General features: G+C 43.2%; 2 protein-coding genes across 2 annotated transcripts; one reads left to right on the top strand and one right to left on the bottom strand.

Moving 5' to 3' along the window:
- Positions 1–489: 489 nt before the first annotated feature.
- Positions 490–1920, bottom strand: LOC125374084 (mucin-5AC-like). Its single transcript, XM_048384839.1, has one exon. The coding sequence runs from the start codon at positions 1918–1920 to the stop codon at positions 490–492; it is 1431 nt and encodes a 476-aa protein (XP_048240796.1).
- A 13673-nt stretch (positions 1921–15593) lies between these two features.
- On the top strand, positions 15594–24582 carry LOC124128215. The gene is made up of 7 exons (XM_046491587.2): positions 15594–15754; positions 15905–16001; positions 17827–18126; positions 20227–20394; positions 21448–21600; positions 21815–21949; positions 22589–24582. The coding sequence occupies exons 1-7, from the start codon at positions 15639–15641 to the stop codon at positions 22718–22720; spliced, it is 1101 nt and encodes a 366-aa protein (XP_046347543.1). The 5' UTR covers positions 15594–15638; the 3' UTR covers positions 22721–24582.

Here is a 24582-nt window from a genome sequence, read left to right on the forward strand (position 1 = left end):
AGGGGACTCAGCAATGCATTTTCCGCACTCCAGACACAACACAGAAGTTGGGAACATGTCTACCTCGGTCATAGCAGACAAACTGGACTTGCTGTCGTTCTTTGTCTACATCGTCTTCGGTGCTTGGAGTGATAACTGACGTGTACCACTGGTGGTTGGGGGCCATGCATGGGCTCTTTACAAATCTTGCAGCCTTGACCCATACCACGGATGTGGTTGTCCATGCTGTGGTTAGGTTTCAGGTCGACTATAGCCCATCGACTGCGGGTTTGACTTGTGGAACAGATGCCCGTCATACACAGTCAAGTGGCGCTGGAAACAGTGAAGGTTTCGAAACCAACATCGGCACTTTAGGCAGAAAAGCCTTTCATTCATCACATCTCCACAGGATCCAGGACGTCGACTCCCGTCACAGCAAAACTCTCGTGTGCAGGGGTGATCTTCAGCTTTGTCGAATCCTTTGTCACAAGCTTCACAATAATAAGCACGTTATGTAAAGGCTGGTATGGTCTTGATGGTAAAGGCTGGTATGGTCGTGATGGTAGAGGCTGGTATGGTCGTGATGGTAGAGGCTGGTATGGTCGTGATGGTAAAGGCTGGTATGGTCGTGATGGTAAAGGCTGGTATGGTCGTGATGGTAAAGGCTGGTATGGTCGTGATGGTAAATGCTGGTATGGTCGTGATGGTAAAGGCTGGTATGGTCGTGATGGTAAATGCTGGTATGGTCGTGATGGTAAATGCTGGTATGGTCGTGATGGTAGAGGCTGGTATGGTCGTGATGGTAAAGGCTGGTATGGTCGTGATGGTAAAGGCTGGTATGGTCGTGATGGTAAAGGCTGGTATGGTCGTGATGGTAGAGGCTGGTATGGTCGTGATGGTAAAGGCTGGTATGGTCGTGATGGTAAAGGCTGGTATGGTCGTGATGGTAAATGCTGGTATGGTCGTGATGGTAAATGCTGGTATGGTCGTGATGGTAGAGGCTGGTATGGTCGTGATGGTAGAGGCTGGTATGGTCGTGATGGTAAAGGCTGGTATGGTCGTGATGGTAAAGGCTGGTATGGTCGTGATGGTAGAGGCTGGTATGGTCGTGATGGTAGAGGCTGGTATGGTCGTGATGGTAAAGGCTGGTATGGTCGTGATGGTAGAGGCTGGTATGGTCGTGATGGTAAAGGCTGGTATGGTCGTGATGGTAAAGGCTGGTATTGTCGTGATGGTAAAGGCTGGTATGGTCGTGATGGTAAAGGCTGGTATGGTCGTGATGGTAAAGGCTGGTATGGTCGTGATGGTAAAGGCTGGTATGGTCGTGATGGTAAAGGCTGGTATGGTCGTGATGGTAAAGGCTGGTATGGTCGTGATGGTAAAGGCTGGTATGGTCGTGATGGTAAAGGCTGGTATGGTCGTGATGGTAGAGGCTGGTATGGTCGTGATGGTAAAGGCTGGTATGGTCGTGATGGTAAAGGCTGGTATGGTCGTGATGGTAAAGGCTGGTATGGTCGTGATGGTAAATGCTGGTATGGTCGTGATGGTAAAGGCTGGTATGGTCGTGATGGTAAAGGCTGGTATGGTCGTGATGGTAAAGGCTGGTATGGTCGTGATGGTAAAGGCTGGTATGGTCGTGATGGTAAAGGCTGGTATGGTCGTGATGGTAAAGGCTGGTATGGTCGTGATGGTAAAGGCTGGTATGGTCGTGATGGTAAAGGCTGGTATGGTCGTGATGGTAAAGGCTGGTATGGTCGTGATGGTAAAGGCTGGTATGGTCGTGATGGTAAAGGCTGGTATGGTCGTGATGGTAAAGGCTGGTATGGTCGTGATGGTAAAGGCTGGTATGGTCGTGATGGTAAAGGCTGGTATGGTCGTGATGGTAAAGGCTGGTATGGTCGTGATGGTACAAGTGGAGGAGCCTGGTAGGATGAGGTACATCACTTTTGTACAGGAGATGATTCAGTACATCTTGGTAAAAAAAAGCTTCAGCTGCTAGTATGGAGACAAACGCTGAACAAATTGATCCCACGTGGCACAACCTGTACAAGGACCTTCTGGGATGTTCAAATGACGAGATAAGTCCTTGGTCGCATTGTGCTGTGCTGGTGTATGATGGTCACGTAAGTATTTCCATTCTTTGGTGCATTCTGGCGTCACAGGATCGGGTTTGTGTGCATGATGACCGCCAACCACCAGAGCCCGTGAAAAGCAGAGGTGCTCTTCATTCTTGATTTGTACAATGCATTGTTTCTTTTCAGGAAGGAAGTCAACCCTGGAATATTACTTGGTCGCCCATGCCCCTCTCCTATATGGTCTGGATCTTCTCCATGAAATAAGTTGATCTACATTTCTTCATCCACATGCAAGTCGCTGTTACTTTGCTGGTCCGCTCTAGTACAGCACTGGGTCCTCTTCAACTTTTTCTTCCATTTTTCTGCTTCCTGCTGGAGACGGCCTGGCTGCAACCGACAAGGCCAGCCTTAGCCGGGTTTATATAGGACTCTATGACGTAACGTGAGGTGATGGCGTTATTGGCATGACGTGATGGCGCCGATAACGTTATGAACAAGCTATATAGAGAGCTACTCACGAGATGAGAAAAACATATTTCACTCGACACATGGAATCTCCTATTTATTATATACTTTTTGTGTAGTTGTCTACCAGAAAATGAAAATATTTCATAACAAATGTAAAAATTTGAAATGTAAATTCTCCCTAACAGACTCACAAGGACAGTTCACCACCCCTTGTATTTGCGACTTACAAAGTTGTTTCGTGATTACAAAATCTTAAAAAATATATACAAAAGTATCAAAAAATATTTAGGGTCACGAAAATTCTTTATCATACATTGATTATATACAAAATCAACTTTAACAAAAAATATTCTTGAAAACGAGGAGACCGCTGTTGGAAGCGAAAGAATATACGCTGGTCAAGTAACAAAAATGGCGCTTTGCGAAACGAATAGTCTCGATTGATGAGTTAAATGAGACATTTACAGTTTATAAGGAAACATTTTCGAGAGAATAACAAACGGTAAAAAAGTGATATTAACTCCATAAACGACCGTCTGTCATTATTTTGCCTTGCCAATGTGGACCTAGCGCAAAAAGAACGTCAACTGTTTGTGTACGGGCTCGTCACTTACGACAAAGGGAGACAATTTAAGTGGAGATAACTCTTGTATGACAATAATTCCGTCAAAGTGATATGTTCACTGCAGTGTTTGTTTTTTATCCAGCTCGCCAATCCATCTCTCCGTATCGCCCCACACCGACCGACATTACCCGCCTCCCTCTCTCTGCGCATGCGCATGCGCCCCAACCTAATCCCGTCCCGTCCGGCGAGTTCCCGTCACTTCCGACGTGATTCCGTCGCTTCCGGCGATATCCCTTCAAGATGGCGCCGCATCGTGACCGGACGTGCCGTCATCTTGTCGTGATAGGGCGTCTTTTTCCAAGATAGTGGCACTTTCGGTTGCGGTGTATCCAAGCATGCACCCGAACCGGAAGTGCCGCAATCTTTGAAAAAGACGCAATGGTGACTGGGTACACTACTTACTACAGCCGAAGCACATCCGAAAGTCTATGTTAAAGTATGGGAGTTACGACAGTCGAAGCACATCCGAAAGTCTATGTTAAAGTATGGGAGTTACGACAGTCGAAGCATTTCCGTATGTATGTGTCGTAGCCACTCTTATACCTAGAGTTCCTTGTGGTCAACCTTTGACTTTATTCCTAGACAAACTACAGTATTCACGTATTTGGGTCCATATTTCCTAAAAGGTTTGTTTATTTTTTGTTCATTGTTGAACACTTGAAGAGTTGTTTTGGTGAGTGTTCCTGTTTTACAGTTGAGGGCAAATTACATGTTCACTGCAATCAAATGAGTTCATATGGAATACTTCGTCAGTAATGTCTTCAGTTTCCGACTGTCAGACTGCGGGAGCTCTACACAAAGCAACAGGATGCCCTAGGCCCTAATGGAAGGCAAATACCAATTTAAGTCTTCATAAAAAGTAATAAATTAATGTTCTTGCCACCTCAAGACCAAAACGCACGGCTACCCACCCCACCACCTCTCCCCCTCCCCTGCTGCCTCCCACTCACCTGTTTATATATCACCCTCATTGTTCTACAGTAAACTAATTACCTGCGGGGAGGGAGCTGCCTGACCCCGGGTCACGTGACCCGTGGGCACAAGCCGGACCCCAGCGCCTTCAGAACAATACCTATTTACTTCTTTCTTACCCTGGTACACACTTGCACGTGAACTTTCAATAAACGTGGCACGTGCGCCTTTAAATCAAATCCCGCGGCGTGGACACAAAATAATACAGCCATAACTGGGAACAAGAGAGCAGAAAAAACATTGTAAACGGCACCATTAGTCGGTGTGTTTGACAGCATTGACGCGCGAGCGGCCGACTTGGCCTGGCATTGTACACCTCAAAGAAGCTATTGACTCACAGAAAACTAAATTGTTTTATAATGAATATGACATGTCGAGCGGAAAATGATGAGGAATGTAATGCAGCGCAGCCTCAAGCGGGCAGCTGGCGTTCTGTCCCCTCCCTCACCCCGGCGTGGTGGGACCCCCTACCAACAATCCCTCTCCAAAACCACGCACAAACATATAATAAAACACTAACAAAATATACCCCCCCTCACAAAAACAACAACAACAAAAACACAACAAACAAAAAAATAACACACCTACATAGTCATCATTCCCCACCCCACAACATAGATCATGACACATCAATTTACCCATTGTAAAGTTCATGGATTACTTTATTCTGCTCTCTCCTCGTCTTGTAAGATTCAAGATTTGAGATTCAAGATATTTATTCAAGGGGCAGGTACCAATCTATACTACAAATACAGCATGTTGCACAGAAAACCAACATAGTAAGACTAACATAAAAGCATACAGTAAATATGTGGGTTAATGACAGCATTTACAGGAACTGAGTACCCACAGGTTATGTATGAATGAAGGCAGATATGTTGGCAGTGACATGGCTAGGATTTAGTATCATTGCCACAGTTTTGGCTTCGTCCTTTAAGTTGTCAGCATTAATTATCTGCAGTAGTAATTTTCTTTCAGAGAGGTAAAGGGGAAGAAGGAAAGTGAATTTCATCTTCTATATGATGTTTGTTGCAGAGGTGACAGAATCTTTGTTCAGCAGGAGGGGTGTACCTGCCCCTTTCAGTGGGAAGATCATGGCCGCTGAGGCGTCACCTTGTTAAGCATAATCTGTGATCCACGCAGCTTACTGATAAGAGGTACGCTTAAGTTCATCCTTAATAAGATGTATGTATTCAAATCTGATGCGTTAGTGTGCGTCTTGTACATTGCATCAGTTCTGTAATGGATTGTATTCCGGGTTAGAATAGGTCTTCAGCAACCCATTCTTGTCGTAAAAGGCGACTATGTCGTAAGAGGCTACTACTGGGATCAGGTTGTCAAACTCGCTGACTTGGTTGATGCATGTCATCGTATCCTAATTGCGTTGATCGATGCTCATGATGTCAATCACTGGATTGTCCAACATCCATGTCCAGACTTGATTATTTACAGACCGCCGTCAAATAGCTGGAGTATTGCTGAGTGCGGTGTTAAACAACAAACAAACAAACAAACAATCCAATCTAAACGTTACTTAGTGTTGCAACCTCCCCCATCTCCCGGTGAGACCGGGTTGCCTGTGACGATGTCTGTGCCGTGTAACGCCGCCGCAAGGGGATGTCACGATGACCGGGTATCAGGGGGTGTGAAGACCGATCACGGTCAGTCCCGGACAAAGAACGGCGGTCAGAGAGTGGTGCAATATGGCTGACCTTTCGACCCCGCAGTAACGCACCGGTGCAGATGTTTAGTGCCGCTCTCACTGTAATCACGTTTTCTTCTTAAAATTTGAAGTTAATGACGCCATCGATGTCTCAGCAGGCCGTCCATCAGAGAATCTTCACAAGGACCACGTGATCTATAAGCGGTTTCCAATGTGCAATCTGGACTAATGGGGCGGAACGCCGGGGAGAGAGATGGGGGGATAGGGGAGGGGGATACAAGAGGAGTATAAGGAATGATTTCTTAAGACATTCACGCGCTATACCGCATCGATGACGTCATTGTATTGCATCTTAACATCTACAAATCGGGTACCTTATCGTCACCCTGAAAGTAGTTTTCGCAAGTCCTCCGGGCAAAGTGGAAACACTTATAAATTAGAAACATCTATAACCTCGGTCCAAATTAATAAACTAAATCCCAACTTCGAGACTGAAGCAGAAACAGCAGCATCCCTGGGGAACAGCCAACATGAAACTCGACCATCCAGGACTTAAATACGAAGCTCGGGTCCTCGTTCGCTGCTCTCGCTATACATCTATTAGGTCTCAATTTCCATGTTAAATTTCTAAGCGCCTGCCAACTTAAACCATTAACCTGTGTAAGCTGCATCTAAATTGTGTTAATGATATTCTGCATTTTCTTATATTTACATCAGTTAAATATTTTTCTGCGCATATTTGCTTTTTAAAATATCTATAATATTCGCATTTGCTAGAAACATCTACAGTAGATCTCCATGTTTGAGAGTACATGTCAAAAAGCGTCTGCCTTATTTTCGATATGAACACGGCATGATTCTCTACGAAACATTGGTTGTCCCAGATGTAACCATACCCACATTTATACAGTAGACATTTAACATTGTATGCCCAATTTTGATCTCCATTCTTTTCATACAATAGCATCATAATATAACATGTTTTTGGCAATCTACTTACTGGCATTTTTAGTAATTTTAACCAATATCTTATGATTTTTAAGTAGTGATATATATACAAGGGCATGCTACCACATTCACCATAAACCATTACGTTAGACGTACTATGTTTAACACCAAGAAATCTTTTGCATGCGTATAAATGTACGGATTCAATTTCTTTGGCCTCTGCAAAACTCCATATTTCCGAACCATAGGAAAGAATAGGAGCTATTTTTGTGTCAAACATTTTGAAGAAAGAAATATAAGCACATTCGCTAATATGTTCAAACGTTTGTAAAATTCCCAATAGCATCTTTTTAGCTTGGATTGCTACATTGCTGGTCGGTTCCATGGTAATTTACTTGAAAATATTACACCAAGATATTTATATGAGGTTTCAGTTTGAAGAAATTGTCCCCGAAAGTACCACTTTTCTTTTTTTGACAGCGTATTTCCTTTGCTAAATACAACAATTTTTGTCTTATCTAGATTAACATTAAGTTTCCACGTATCATAGTACAATTCTAGCCGATTTATCAAAGTTTGCAAACCTTTTACAGTACTTGAGAATATGATTATATCATCTGCAAATAGTAACATAAACATTTTTTATAAGTTCAGGATGTAATTGTATACCATCATCAAAATTTCTTTTGATTTGGGCTGCAAGCTCATTAATAAAAAAAAACAGAACAAAAAAGGGCTTAATAAACATCCTTGGCGTACACCAGTATGGCAGATAAAAGAATCTGAATACATACCGTTTTGTTTAACACATGATTTAACTTCCTTATAAATACCACATAACAATTTACCCAATTTATTACTGACACCATGTGAATTAAATAGATACCATAACTTATCTCTACAGACTGAATCGAATGCTTTAGAAAAGTCTACAAATATAGCGTACAATTTTCCACGTTTACGTTGAATATACCTATCTATAAGAGCCTGGAGGATAAACATATCATCAGTGGTTGAATAACCTTGTTGGAAACCCGCTTGCTCTTCCTCAATCTTATCAAGTGTTTCCGACCACAATACCAAGCGTTTATTAACAATGCTAAGAAATATCTTACTGAATATACTGGTAAGTGTAATCCCCCTGTAATTGTCAACATCTGTCACTGAGCCTTTTTTGTGAATTGGAACCTTTTGGAAAGTAAGAGGTATCCATTATTGTATTAAAAATATTTCCAAATACGACAGGGTATTATCAAGAGAGTATTTAAAGAAATCTGTTATAAGTCTATCAAATCGAGGGCTTTTCAAGTTTTTCAGATTTTGAATAGCAGATTTAATTTCTTCTTTTGAGATTGGGAAATCTAATATTTCCGTTGCGAAATTGGTTTCATCATTATCAAAAGAGTTCAAATGGAAGTTATTTGTGGAATCATCACCCTGAAAAGATTTTTGAAGTAGTTAAACCACTCATGCATTTCTATGTTACTTTTAGTTTCCTTCTCTTTGCTGATGCTTTTCAAGGTCGTCAAAATCTGTTTTGATGAGCTGATACTTTCTTCTAGTTTTTTTCTGCTTCTATCCATGAAATTTTGTTTCTTTTTTCTGCAAGAAGCTTTATAATTATTTTTCGAATCAGTGTACTTAGCAAGTGAGTCTTTATCCTTTAATTTCCTGAAATTGTTTAAGAGAGTGCATCTTTCCTTCTTTAACAACTCACATTCCCAGTCAAACCACTGTTTACTTTCTCTGTTAGGGGTTCACTTTACTTTTTCATTACATTCTATCCTCTACCTCTATCCCATATAAAACATAAGCGTCAATTACCACTCTCCCATACATATGAATCCTGTCTGTTCTGGGATGTTGGAATACCCCTATGGTTAAAGCGCTGGCTTGTCACGCCTAAGACCTGGCTTCGTTGTTTCCATGGATACCATGTGAAGACAAGTTATTCTTAATGTACCACATGATATTGCTTGAAATATGCTACCATGTCGATGTCGTCTGAATCAGCATAAAAGTGGTCCCATTCCAGGACGCCAGGAATTTGGGATTCTCAGAAACAGGTTGGACAGTGGACAGAGGGCGTATCACAATACATGGTGCTTGGAACTGGGTGCTTCTAACACTAGGTGTGATTGTCAGATGCCTAACCGTCACATGTCATCAACATCGGCGATCATGTCTTGTCTCGGTCACACAGACACTACCAGACGCCACTGTTGTAGCACGACACATTTCATAAAACTTCTGTAAGTGTTAAATATAATGTGTGCCCTGCCGATGACTGCGTAACCCTGGCAACAGTGCCCTCCGGTCTGTGAGCGTTGTGCGGGAGCCATACATCATCTGTAGTGTAACAGCGAGATGACCAGGGCCTGACCTCGGCCATCACATCACCGTCACTGACCAGACGGCCGCAAAGCAACAATTAAAAAAATTATCAGTGTTGACCTGGTGTTTGAGTCAACATCTGCCACTCCAGTCAGTAGCGCACAGCGTTCCCCTCCCATCTCCCCCTCCCCTCATGTTCCGCTAGCAATGGTACATCAGTCAGTAGCGCACAGCATCCCCCTCTAACTCGTGTTCCCTAGTCCTGCACCATTTTAAGGTATTTTTTTTACTAAAAGCCTAGGCAAGTTTAGATCAAACCAAGTCTAGTTTGCTTGATGACAGCAGAAGAGGAAAGGTTCTTCCGAATTTAAAAAAATATATTATTTCAAAGACATATTTCCATCGACTAAGTGTTAGTCTACGTATTCCCGTACTCCATCACTGGGTGAGTAGCACACTTTCTCCGCTAGATACAAGCTGATAGATGTTGCACTGAATCATGTTCAAGGGCGGATCCAGCATTTGTACAAGGGAGGGGTCCAACATATCAAAAAACTCTCTGCCTACAACATACTACATTTGGTTCTCACCCCCCCCCCCCCCCCCCCCCCCCCCCCACCCCCCGATATATGGGCTTTGATCTGTAGCACATAAATATAAAAGAAGAGACACGAGAAGCTAAACGATTTTAATCAAGAATCAAGAATCAAGAATCAAGAATTTTTATTGTACGGAACACCCTCGTAGGGCAGGGTACAAACTAACTACATATGGAATAAATATAACTATCACTTTATAATCACTTTAATTGATATTGTTAATTATATATTAATAAGCTCCGGTATATGTAGGTACAGCGATGAGGTGACCGCGATCTCAGGTCAGCCCATCCTGTTTTCACGCAGCTGAAAATGGGAATGTTTCCTATCTTAGATAACGGAGCTGTCACGGGCCTACACATGACCCAACTGCCAGTCACGGATCGCAGCCCGCCTGTTGCGTGACGGCGTTAGGGTCGGAGGGCGATGGGCCGGAACGCCGGATGACCTGGGTCACTCATGTCCCCATCGTTCACCCCCGGCTGACCGCGACGTTATTACGCTGGGCTGAACACGCTTTTCAACTTTTATGACATATTGGCAAACGTTAATCCTTCTGGAACCATTAAAGTCCGATTGAAGGTGAGTGTTTGTGCCTCGATCTGGGGAGATCGTCATCGCGGCGAGGTGCTGAAAGAGCGGGCGAATTCCTCTCTTGTTTAAAGTTCACCGTCAGTTTGGTTGTAACAAAGCGCATGTGAACAAATAGCGGCATGAACTTTGTAAGAAGTGGGTTTTCATGCATTGAAGAAGTCCCCGGTAGGATCCCCGAACACAAACTTTGCATATTATACAGAACCTCACACGGCATTAATGCAAAGTTGTTTATATTCAGCTAATTCAATTCAATACCATCTAAATTATACCATGCATAAATCAAAATCACTGATCCTCGATGGCGACAATTGGAGAGCTAGTTGTTCGCCTGGCCTTGTCTGACCCGTCTTGTGCAATACTTACAAATCACGAGAGGCTTCCCACGGTACCGTATCTGTTTGGACATGCGCAATATGGCCTCATCCTATGCAAATTAGTTGGTTCACCGTGTGGTCAGTGGGTCGCGGCGGGTCTTTGTTCCCTCGTGCTAATTACGCAACCATGCAGCTGATACGGAAATGGGCGTGTTCGGGGGTGCGGGTGGAGGTCGGGGGGAGGGGGGAGAGACCGCTGGGTGGGGATGTCCCTAACTCGACCCCCCTCTGGCCTTACCCCCGGGTTGGACGGGACACTGGCGGGATGCATGTGTTTATAAAGTATTGTAGAAGCTCTCACCAAGAAAATGTTCTTGTTATAAATACAACCATATTCTGGTAATGGTGTGATAACACCAAATATTGATTGATCGTGTAACCTTAGTTACTTAATAGCCGTAAGCCGCTTCCCACATCCCGCATCCCCCGTCACAAGTGGGACTTGGGCAACAACGGCCGAGCAACTCGTACATGCCGTGGAGCCCCCAAATTAGTCTCTCTTACTGTATACTATGAACTTTATTAAACAATCACCCCATTGTTCTTAGCTATGTAGCATTCCATTCTCTGATATTAGGTATACAACTCGAAACAAGTTTAAGATCTCCCACAATTGGAAGGATGTGTGTTGCAATACCCACCAGCCACGACAGAGTGCAATACCCACCAGCCACGACAGAGTGCAATACCCACCAGCCACGACAGAGTGCAATACCCACCAGCCACGACAGAGTGCAATACCCACCTGCCACGACAGAGTGCAATACCCACCAGCCACGACAGAGTGCAATACCCACCTGCCACGACAGAGTGCAATACCCACCAGCCACGACAGAGTGCAATACCCACCAGCCACGACAGAGTGCAATACCCACCAGCCACGACAGAGTGCAATACCCACCAGCCACGACAGAGTGCAATACCTACCCACCAGCCACGACAGAGTGCAATACCTACCCACCAGCCACGACAGATTAACTATATTCGCATGAAAAATAGTCAGTGTTCTTTAACTTCTCTTGAGTATCATATATTAATCGACTTAAGGTGTCCTTTTATACTCAAGGGTTCCTTTACAGAATTATTTATATTAAACGTTTTACATGATTATATTTTCTAATATGAACAAAATGGCTGTATGTCCGTCCACCCTAAAGGTCCAGCTTTGTTTGAGGTTAAGGTCACTGTGACCCAAACCACGTGACATTTGGGTCGAGTGATACAAAATACACGGTTTTATTGCGCAAACGTGCCACGTAGAAATAGTGACAATTTTCAATAAACTATGTAAAATATAAGTCAGGATAACTATTCAAAGTACCAAAACAAGATATTATGTTATGACCTTGCATTTTCTATCGTATGTATTTCAGATTTTACATGATAGCAGATTAGTTCTGTGTTACCTGGTTCATTATTTGAAAGAGGTAGACTAAATATTTCTGTGATGTTAAGGCTTTGAAAATAATTATGTTTTTAAGAAAAGAGAATTAAACAGGGAGTGCCTTACACCTGAATATTTACTACAAGACATCAGATAGTGTTCTTCATCTTCAAGGACTGAGCAGTGATGATCACAGTGGCGTTCGTCCAAAGGTGAAGGTGGTCTTGTTAGGTGGTTCAGTGTTAGTCTGTGATCGATGTCTTAGCTTGGGGAAGTGGGTACGGTGGTTTTTTTTATATCTTGCAGTGTTCAAGTTTAATTTCTGATTCAAATTTTCTATATGTTCTTGGTATGTTTCTTGAATTCAATTTATTGGGTTTATCTCGAAGAGATAAGTGGATTATTTCTGTACATTTTGATTGTTGGTCCTTAATAACAGAGGAAAAGATTTTTTTCTAGGAGGCATGTGAATTTATAGTACTGTCCAATGTTATGTTTGGCCATTGATCATTAAAAGTATGTTTTTAAACAATATTGGGAATTGAACAATCGATTGAATTACCTTTACGTGTAAGTGTAGTGTAAGCATGCATTGCGCATGACCAAGATGTTGTTGCGGTGCAGTTTGTTGTGTGACAAAGACGTCACCAGCGCACATTACCAGTGGAGGTTACCAGCGGAAATGCACATCACCAGCGGACATGCACATCACCAGCGGACATGCACATCACCAGCGGACATGCACATCACCAGCGGACATGCACGTTACCAGCGGACATGCACATCACCAGCGGACATGCACATCACCAGCGGACATGCACGTTACCAGCGGACATGCACATCACCAGCGGACATGCACATCACCAGCGGACATGCACATCACCAGCGGACATGCACGTTACCAGCGGACATGCACATCACCAGCCGACATGCATATCACCAGCGGACATGCACATCACCAGCGGACATGCACATCACCAGCGGACATGCACGTTACCAGCGGACATGCACATCACCAGCGGACATGCACATCACCAGCGGACATGCACGTTACCAGCGGACATGCACGTTACCAGCGGACATGCACATCACCAGCGGACATGCACAACACCAGCGGACGTGGGTGAAGGGAGAAGAGGTGTGTGTCGTTTATTACAGCTACACTCAATGGTACGCTGTTTACCTGTTGTCATGACAACACACCATGCACGTGGCCTGGGCCCTAAGGGAGTTGCAGCAAGTCTTGCGTTCGATTTCAAACCCCTGCACGGCCCAGGTGAACCCTGATTGACCATGGTATAACCCAAGTTAACCTATGTTTACAACGTTAGCCCATGTTAACTGATTTACGTCCTACTTTGGTTGACCTGAATTGTCTATACTGAACCCCTGGGGTGCGGTGCTCGGGGCAGCAGCCCCCATCTGACGTCATCGCTCAAAGTAATTAGTTTCGTATATTTATTCAGCCATTATAAAAAAGAAAGTATTGACAGTATATATCATAGGCGGATCCAGGGGGGTATATATATATATATATGTATTTCTATATACCTGTATGTGTCAGGGACATTTTACATTCGAGTGTTGATATACGTACTTTACTATCAATAATGCAACTTTGATGATGATTTGGCATCTGTGTTGATGTTCCACGCGTTAGTGTGAACTTTCTTGTCGTGTACATGCTTCAAATAGAAAATATGCAATGGCAACTTCGTCAAGAAATAACTTACTTGTTAACCTCTCAAAGGTGTGTGTTATAGTCATGGAGGTTGTGTTTCTCCCAGTAGATAGTTTGAATTGCATCTAAGGTTGTGTTTAATGTGTGTTATTTCGGGCACTGCTCTGTTATTCTTGATTAACACTGGATAACTCAAGCTGAGTCTTGTCAACCCTGCCAGAATTGTGGTAACCTCGGTAAACTAAGGTCACTCAAATATAGAAAAATCGAAGCATGTAATGTTACATAACTGCACGCGCCGCACCCGCGTTGGCCGTCAGTTTATCGGTAATGGACGCCAAGTAGCACCAGGCGCGTGGCGTGACGTAACATGACGTAACATGACGGTGTAGTAGATGGAGTTGATAGGTGCGTTACAGCTGACTCGAACCTGAACTCTTGACCCGTCGCCAGGCTTCACAGGGGATGCACGGTGAAAACTGTAAATACGGAAATGTTGGCCCTACAAGATGGAGCGTGACGGGTCACCGTGACCAGAATTTGTATACACTGTGATATAGATGGTACAGGATAACACAAATAACATATATGTATATACGTAGACTACACTGTCACACAGATGTGGGATAACACCACATAGGTATAGGATAACACAAATAACATATATGTATATATGTAGACTATACACTGTCACACAGATGTGGGATAACACCATATAGGTATAGGATAAAACCACATAGGTATAGGATAACACCACATAGGTATAGGATCACACCACATTTATGTAGGCTACACTGTCATTTAGATGGATAACACCACATAGGTTTAGGATAACACCATATAGGTAGAGGATAACACAACATAGATCCGGGATCTTGGGTTTCACCAGCATGGCAAACCTCTCATGGTCACATAAATAGTATTTTTAATGATTTGAATTTAAAGTAAAATGAAACCTTAACAAAACACTGACTTTTGGAAATACAGCTATGAACAAGCTGACCCGTGAAGATCCGGGGTAGAATAGGTCTTCAGTTACCCATTCTTGACGTCAGAGGTGTCTATGCTTGTCGTAAGAGGCGATTAACGGGATCGGGTGGTCAGGCTTGCTGTTTTGGTTGATGTATGTCATCGTATCTCAATAGCGTTGATCGATGCTCATGATGTCAATCATTGGATTGTCTGGTCCAGACTCGATTATTTACATACCGCCGTCATATAGCTGGAATAGTGCGGAGTGTGGCGTTAAACAACAAACCAACAAACAAACAAAAGGTACAGGATAACACCACACATATGTAGGCTGTACTGTCACATAGATGTGGGATAACATATATACATGGGAAACACTGTGACATAGATGTAAGGATACATTGCCCTCCGACATACAGGCGTCAGACGGCACTGCCTAGCCGAATCCACACAAGCCACGTGGTTTCAGGGCGCGTGCAAGTGTAAACTCATGTGGTGATATCACAACACATATACTCTTCTACCCAATACGAATGAATGCACCCCCACCTTTTCCAATAACCCGAAACCGCCCTTGTCGATGACTTTGCCGTACGCTTTATGATCCAAAACGAGTGCTTCACACACACTCTGCCCATGACAGACATTTTTTCAACTTGGTTCACGAATCCGTCGACTCTAACAAATTGAAATGTTAAAAAAAAATTGAAAGCAGCGTTTTTCATTCCGCCCATCAGAAATAAGTAAAATGGGTTTTTAAAAAAAAATACTCATTTAAGGTCGCGCTCAATATAATTTGAAGGGCATCCTGCCTGCGGGGATGTGACGGGTGTGGTTGTCTTGTCTGAACAGATTTGCCATCCGCTTCTTTCAGTGTCACGTCCTAGGTGGGTTCATGTAGAGTCATCTCCCCTTTAAAGCTCTTCTCGCGTGAAACCAGTGTTTTTAAGAAAAAGGAAGCGCCAAGATGAAACTGAAGCCGAAAGATGGAGAGAGCTGCCCCGATAAAGTAGAAATAAAAAGGCTATGGGAACTGAATTGTAAAGAAAGTTTCAATGTGATATGTGTTGGCGCTCTGTTCAGGTAATGACAAATGCGTTTTATACTACAGAAGAGCAGTCTGTCAATATAATTAGGCAAACATGGCACCGGTTAAGCACAGACTGACATTGCCGAGTGACAACATGTAATATCAGTCGATGGTGAATGCTTACTGGTTCACTTCTCTTGCAGACAGAATGGCATGGCTGTGGTGACAGGGGGAGAGGATGCGATTGTGCGATGCTACAACCTGACACCATCAGGGAGCCTGGCTTCCCTTGTCCCACAGGTAGGCAAACCCTGAACCTTTGTAAGATCACATCAGCCGACAGGGTTCGTGGCCATCTCTATTCCATTCAAAGTTGTCCTTGAGGGTATTCCTATGCGGAATACGCCCCAGTATGCTTGTCATAAAGGGATTTGACGTCGACCGTTCTGAAGGTTTGTTTCTAAAGAATAACTCCTGAGCTTACTCTGTCGGTTCTGCTAGCCTTATTCAGGTTCTGCGAGCACCTTTAGAATACAGTACCACAGCTAACCGACTGAGCTATGTCCACACTGTGAAACAAAGTGCAATTACAAGAAAAACGAAATAAAAAATATATAAAAAATGAAAGTGCTTTTGTAAACTATAGCACTGGGTGTATTCAATGACATTGTGTGTAGAGATGATAGATCACTGGGATGAGCTTATGCACACTCAGTGACCCCTGACGTCACAGGGCATTAATTCGCTGGTGTGACTGGCAACAAAATACTACAAATTACGTCATGGGGTATTGTCACGTGTTTGAAAAGTTAGTGGTACTGGATTCTAAAGGTAGGCCTGTTTCTGCTCCAGGGAGCACACTGCGGGTGTAGACTTATCCTGTGACCGGACTTTTCTCTTGTTTGTAAACAAACACACTTATTCTGAAATAACAACTGGGTCTAATGCAAGCCTTTCGGTGAGCTTTACATATTGTTTTGCATACTACAACAACTGCAACAGTGAGGTGTATGACTATAGCTTCACACATCCAAGTAACCATATAACTAGCTCTCTGTAGGGTCATAATGACCACATATTTTTTTCTAAATGTGGAGACTCGTCCTAAAATGAAACAAAAGGAAAATACATGAATGAAGTGTGTAAGATGTGACGATGTGTAATAGGCTCAGGGTCTTGTAACACAAAAAATAGCAGCTACACCATCTATGGTCACACCCAGTGTCAGTACTATATAAAAGGAAAGGGATGTAATGAAGCCAACTCATCAACTTAGTTCGAGGACGAATTCAACAATGTCCACAGTTAATGCCTCTATAAAACTATACACTCATTTCAAGCCAACACATTTAGCTACACAATGAGACATGGATGAAAAAAAAATGAAGCCATACTTTGGGAACAAGTGTCTTCAGAAGCTCAAAATATCATGATGTTCCAATTCCGAGCCAAAATCCCTGCTTAGACATTGTTCCACCGATTTACTGGTTTTGTTTGTTTATTAGATCGTGTACACAAATAGCCTGCTCCAAAACATGTTGAATCGATGGCTCCCATCAGTCTGCCCATCGCCATTCTTTCCGCGACACAGAGGCCTGATGGCATAATGAGTTTATGTTCATTTAATCGTCTTAATAACCCTTTGCCTTTGCCTTGGCACCGCCCACCATAGACGACCTTGGCCTCGACATACCCTGCACTGAAAAATGTCGCGTCAGACAATTTGAGGAGAAAATTTCTTCGTGGATATTTTATTTATAGCCAATCAGATCACTGGCATTTTTCAGTGCGGGGTATCTCAAGGCCAAGGTTTAAGGAAAATAAAAGGTGAATTTATCAGTAAATAAACAATTCAGTGGTTTGGTGTCGAATACATTGGCAAGTGGATATAAAAAGTTGGCCCCGTAGGTTATCTCCCTTTAACTTCTGAATCCCCAGGTTTATTTGTAAATTTTGCTGTTCATTAAGTGTGTTCATATGGAGACTAATATCATGAGTTTGTCAAATGTAATTTCAAAAGTTTGTTTGTCACAGGTGTATTAAAATATCCAATGCAACAAGCTACTTTTTGTTGGAGGGTGCCATTTACCTCCCATATAACTTGTTAGCCTGTGGATGCTTTCAGATTACATTGGAGACCAAGAGTGGGCCCATTCAGACCATGGTTATCCATGACATGACCAAGTTCTATAACAACGACCTGATCGTGGGCGACTCCCTGGGTGCCCTGACTGTCATCTGTAACCAGCAGATACTGAGTCGACAGAGCGTCTCCCCCAGCAGCATCAGCACCCTCCAGGTGTACCACGACACAGCGGGGACATCATCAGTCATCATGTGTAATGACTCGGGGTTGGTATCAGCAGTCCTGCCCTCTAGCGAACAGTGGAGGGTTGATCTCAATAGCACTGCTGGTGTCCCTGTGGTAAGCATTAAAACATACACAGGGTTTGACCTTGACTTACTTAACTAGAGGTCCAGGGGACCAGCAACTGTTAATTTCTAGGGTCCTGTAATGGAATGGTGTAGTGTACTGCCCTGTAAGATTTGATAATTACTCTAATTAACGGATCTTTTTGTTTCTTGACGAGAATTTGGTAAATAAATATTATTGTATCCCTCAGGATGTAATATATTATTTTGTTCTGTTTCGTTGTAAACCCTGCATTCAATAGTTGTGTGTGGTGTGGCAATAATGTTGGTGTCTCAGTAATGTTGATGTGGCAATAATGTTGGTGTCTCAGTAATGTTGATGTGGCAGTAATGTTGGTGTCTCAGTAATGTTGATGTGGCAATAATGTTGGTGTCTCAGTAATGTTGATGTGGCAGTAAGGTTGGTGTCTCAGTAATGTTGATGTGGCAATAATGTTGGTGTCTCAGTAATGTTGATGTGGCAGTAACGTTGGTGTCTCAGTAATGTTGATGTGGCAATAATGTTGGTGTCTCAGTAATGTTGATGTGGCAGTAAGGTTGGTGTCTCAGTAATGTTGATGTGGCAGTAATGTTGGTGTCTCAGTAATGTTGACGTGGCAATAATGTTGGTGTCTCAGTAATGTTGATGTGGCAATAATGTTGGTGTCTCAGTAATGTTGATGTGGCAATAATGTTGGTGTCTCAGTAATGTTAATGTGGCAGTAATGTTGGTGTCTCAGTAATGTTGATGTGGCAGTAAGGTTGGTGTCTCAGTAATGTTGATGTGGCAATAATGTTGGTGTCTCAGTAATGTTGATGTGGCAGTAAGGTTGGTGTCTCAGTAATGTTGACGTGGCAATAATGTTGGTGTCTCAGTAATGTTGATGTGGCAGTAATGTTGGTGTCTCAGTAATGTTGATGTGGCAATAATGTTGGTGTCTCAGTAATGTTGATGTGGCAATAATGTTGGTGTCTCAGTAATGTTGATGTGGCAGTAATGTTGGTGTCTCAGTAATGTTGATGTGGCAATAATGTTGGTGTCTCAGTAATGTTGATGTGGCAGTAATGTTGGTGTCTCAGTAATGTTGATGTGGCAGTAAGGTTGGTGTCTCAGTAATGTTGACGTGGCAATAATGTTGGTGTCTCAGTAATGTTGGTGTCTCAGTAATGTTGATGTGGCAATAATGTTGGTGTCTCAGTAATGTTGATGTGGCAGTAATGTTGGTGTCTCAGTAATGTTGATGTGGCAATAATGTTGGTGTCTCAGTAATGTTGATGTGGCAATAATGTTGGTGTCTCAGTAATGTTGATGTGGCAGTAATGTTGGTGTCTCAGTAATGTTGATGTGGCAGTAAGGTTGGTGTCTCAGTAATGTTGATGTGGCAGTAATGTTGGTGTCTCAGTAATGTTGATGTGGCAGTAATGTTGGTGTCTCACTAATGTTGATGTGGCAATAATGTTGGTGTCTCAGTAATGTTGATGTGGCAGAAATGTTGATGTCTCAGTAATGTTGATGTGGCAATAATGTTGGTGTCTCAGTAATGTTGATGTGGCAATAATGTTGGTGTCTCAGTAATGTTGATGTGGCAGTAATGTTGGTGTCTCAGTAATGTTGATGTGGCAATAATGTTGGTGTCTCAGTAATGTTGATGTGGCAATAATGTTGGTGTCTCAGTAATGTTGATGTGGCAATAATGTTGGTGTCTCAGTAATGTTGATGTGGCAGTAATGTTGGTGTCTCACTAATGTTGATGTGGCAGTAATGTTGGTGTCTCACTAATGTTGATGTGGCAGTAATGTTGGTGTCTCAGTAATGTTGATGTGGCAATAATGTTGGTGTCTCAGTAATGTTGATGTGGCAATAATGTTGGTGTCTCAGTAATGTTGATGTGGCAATAATGTTGGTGTCTCAGTAATGTTGATGTGGCAATAATGTTGGTGTCTCAGTAATGTTGATGTGGCAGTAATGTTGGTGTCTCAGTAATGTTGATGTGGCAATAATGTTGGTGTCTCAGTAATGTTGATGTGGCAGTAATGTTGGTGTCTCAGTAATGTTGATGTGGCAATAATGTTGGTGTCTCAGTAATGTTGATGTGGCAGTGATGTTTCACAGAGTTCAGTCTCCCCTCTGGCGGTGACGTCGCTGCTGACAGCGGAGCTGGTGGACCAGCAGGGCCGGGAGTGTAACTACGTCCTGGTGGCTGACAATGCCTGTCACATCTTCATCCTGAACCAGGGCGTGGTCATCATGGTGCTCACTGCACCAGCACCAGTCACCGCTGTGAGTAACATACTCCACCGAATACACCCCACTAGTGACACATGTAATACAACCCACTAGTGACACATGTAATACACCCCACTAGTGACACATGTAATACACCCCACTAGTGACACATGTAATACACCCCAATAGTGACACATGGAATACACCCCACTAGTGACACATGTAATACACCCCACTAGTGACACATGTAATACACCCCACTAGTGACACATGTAATACACCCCACTAGTGACGCATGTAATACACCCCGCTAGTGAAGCATGTAATACACCCCACTAGTGACACATGTAATACACCCCACTAGTGACGCATGTAATACACCCCACTAGTGACACATGTAATACACCCCACTAGTGACACATGTAAATACACCCCACTAGTGACGCATGTAATACACCCCGCTAGTGACGCATGTAATACACCCCACTAGTGACACATGTAATACAACCCGCAAGTGACACATGTAATACGCCCCACTAGTGACACATGTAATACACCCCACTTGTGACACATGTAATACACCCCACTAGTGACACATGTAATACACCCCACTAGTGACACATGGAATACACCCCACTAGTGACACATGTAATACACCCCACTGGTGACACATGGAATACACCCCACTAGTGACACATGTAATACACCCCACTAGTGACACATGTAATACACCCCACTAGTGACACATGGAATACACCCCACTAGTGACACATGGAATACACCCCACTAGTGACACATGTAATACACCCCACTAGTGACAACATGTAATACACCCCACTAGTGACACATGTAATACACCCCACTAGTGACACATGGAATACACCCCACTAGTGACACATGTAATACACCCCACTAGTGACAACATGTAAATGTCTATGACCTTCATCACTTCGGGCTTACCTCCCACATTAAGCTGACACACCGCAATATAACTGGAATACTGTTGAAAGCTGTGTTAAATCCAACTCACTCACTTCAGCTCATGGTACACACCAATAGTGATATATGAAACTCATTATCTTAAATCCTATGACTTGTTTTCATCAGATGTGTGAAGGCCGCTTTGTCGCGGTGGACAAGCTGGATCTGTCACCCCCAGGGAAAGATGCCCTGCCCACTCCCGCAGTCACCTCTAAACACTGCCACCAGGTGGCGCTAGGCACACAAACTGGCGCCATCTATCTCCTCCACAATTTTACTGTAAGTCACCCTTTCTTGCATTGTGTGTCTCTTCATTGCTTAAAAAGGGTTTATGTACTTTTTCTGGAATTATATAAAAGCTTTGACACAGGAGAACATTGAGTATGAAAGTGACAAGATGTTGTCCTGTTAAAAGAGGATTAGGTTTCAAGGTGGGCTGATGACACAGGTTAGTGATAAATTAAATAATTGTAGTTGTACCATCTGTTGTCAGATAACTGTTGATGAATTTGCCAACGCCCAGAGTCAAGTGACCAACATTGCCACACTGAGTCGGCCGGACTCCGACACCGACATGCTGCTGTGCTGTGGGCAGTTCAACCACCTCAACACCTACCATGATGGACAGGTGAGTAGCGGATTTCTCCTGCCGTCTGGCTGTCTCGTCTTCAGCGTACTGCCAGTGTTAAGGCTATTGTAATCTTTTCAATTTGGGGGCAAAAAAATAGTTTTTACAACTCATCCTGCATTACTCCTTATTGCATTTACTGCTTACCTTATGACAGAAACGAAGCTTGCGATGGTCTTAGCTGTGCGATGGTCTCAGCGGCAGACATTTTATTTCTGCCATAAGGTAAGCAGTAGATGCATTAAGGAGTGATGCAGGATAAGTAAACAAATGTAAAGAATATTTAGATTTTACTAAAACTCATTGCCTGCCTGTATACTATGTACATTCTCTACACAGGTGGTCCTGTATACTATGTACATTCTCTACACAGGTGGTTTTTTTGTGTGCATTATGCTCAACAACCTGCAGGAACCTTTTGCTGCATTGAAGTCAAGTCATTTTGATATATGGACCTACAAACTATAAAACTCTTAAATAAGACCTTAAACTTGGTGGCTGAAAATCTGTATTACCCATGGATAATCAAACATCCTAATGTCCTGAATTAACAGTATTTTGGTTATCATGAACACAAATATCCCATCCCAGCATGGTACGGTAGATGCTTGTAGTCATGTCCGTGTGTCCCTGTTTCAGCTGGTGGCTGAATTCCCAACTCCGGACTGGATCAACAGCCTGGCGGTGGCAGACATTGACAATGATGGTGTTGCAGAGGCCGTAGTTGGCTGTCTAGATCACTCTGTGCATGCTATTAAGATACTCTCCTGATGTCTGATGGTAGGGTAACTAGCTACAGTGCATATGAAGAGCACTCCTGCCGTATGCAAATGAGTCGTACCACACGAGGGGAGTCTAAGGCAAGTTCACAGTCAGTAGCCAGTGTGTGCACCGTGTGCATCAGCGCAGGACTCACACCTTTGCCTCATTCAGGCCACTAAACAGTCGAGAAAGTCCAGGGAAGGGCATTCCATATCTGAGGAAAGAAACAGAACTCCTGCAATGTTTTGGAAGACATCGTCAATGTTGCTCCACTTATCCTGGACATGATTGGTGACTTATCAAGGGATGTTGCAGGCCCAGGTAACACAGTAGCATTACGCGAGCAACTCTAGCTCCTTCTCCACTGATTGGCTGTCCACTGCAGGTGTCGTCTCCACCACTGGAGACGTCCTAGTAGATGTTTTACGTCAGATGGCTGGTGCATCACACATATGCTGTAGATGTGTAGCCGTCACTGGACTCTCCTTAAAGCTACATCTGTGTTGCCTGTGGTGAAGTATGTGTGTCATGTTTCAATCTCCTCAAAACGCTGAAAAAGTGGTGATTTCTGAACTCCAAAGATTGCTTAGAGTGACAATGAATGGGATTAGTTATATGGCACTTTATAATGAACATGTGAAGCAATTTCTCTGAAATATACCAGCAACAATTGGTTGTTTTTCTTCAAGCTTTTTCATAAACCTTTTTCCTGGTTCAAATCCAAAACTTCAAGATTTGTAAGTGAAAAAAGTTCAAGTCGCAAAACCTTTTGCCTTTGAGTATATGTGCTACCAGTACTGTGTACTGCAGTGTACTACAGTGTACTGCTATGTACTCCTGTGTACTACAGTGTACTCCTGTGTACTACAGTGTACTCCAGTGTACTGCTATGTACTCCAGTGTACTACAGTGTACTGCTATGTACTCCAGTGTTCTACAGTGTACTGCTATGTACTCCTGTGTACTACAGTGTACTCCTGTGTACTACAGTGTACTCCAGTGTACTACAGTGTACTGCTATGTACTCCAGTGTACTACAGTGTACTGCTATGTACTCCTGTGTACTACAGTGTACTACAGTGTACTGCTATGTACTCCTGTGTACTACAGTGTACTGCTATGTACTCCTGTGTACTACAGTGTACTACAGTGTACTGCTATGTACTCCTGTGTACTACAGTGTACTGCAGTGTACTGCTATGTACTACAGTGTACTACAGTGTACTGCTATGTACTCCTGTGTACTACAGTGTACTACAGTGTTCTACAGTGTACTGCTATGTACTCCTGTGTACTACAGTGTACTACAGTGTACTGCTATGTACTCCTGTGTACTACAGTGTACTGCAGTGTACTGCTATGTACTACAGTGTACTACAGTGTACTGCTATGTACTACTACTGTGACAAGATCAGTGTCCCAACCTTGGTGAGAACAGGTCCCTGGTGAGAACTGCTTGTCCTGAGTGATGGTGGCTACAAGGATCAGGTGTTGCGTGTCCTCCTCCCTGATTCCACGGCTGCAGATGGTTTTGTCTGTCCCAGGTTTGATTGCAGGCCGCCATGTTGTGGCTGGTATGATGTGGGTGGTATACTGCTAACTGGGTTGTCACCAAACAGGAACTGATGTGCCAGCGGGTATCGGAACTATTGTGTATTGCCAGTTGTGATCATGACTTTGTAGTGAGTTGTGTAATATGCATGTAAGAGGTTGATGAAAGACACACTGTGTGTGTCCGTGTGTGTCCATTAAATCCTGTGATTTATATGAATGGGTGTTTTGGGGGGACCAAAACATGGACAGCAAATATATTATTACTGAAAATCTTTTTTATGTTGACTTTTTGCTCTATAAATATTGTCATCTTGTCA

This window comes from Haliotis rufescens, unplaced genomic scaffold (assembly GCF_023055435.1).
Source record: "Haliotis rufescens isolate VD_foot unplaced genomic scaffold, xgHalRufe1.0.p SCAF_51, whole genome shotgun sequence".
NCBI lineage: Eukaryota > Metazoa > Mollusca > Gastropoda > Lepetellida > Haliotidae > Haliotis > Haliotis rufescens.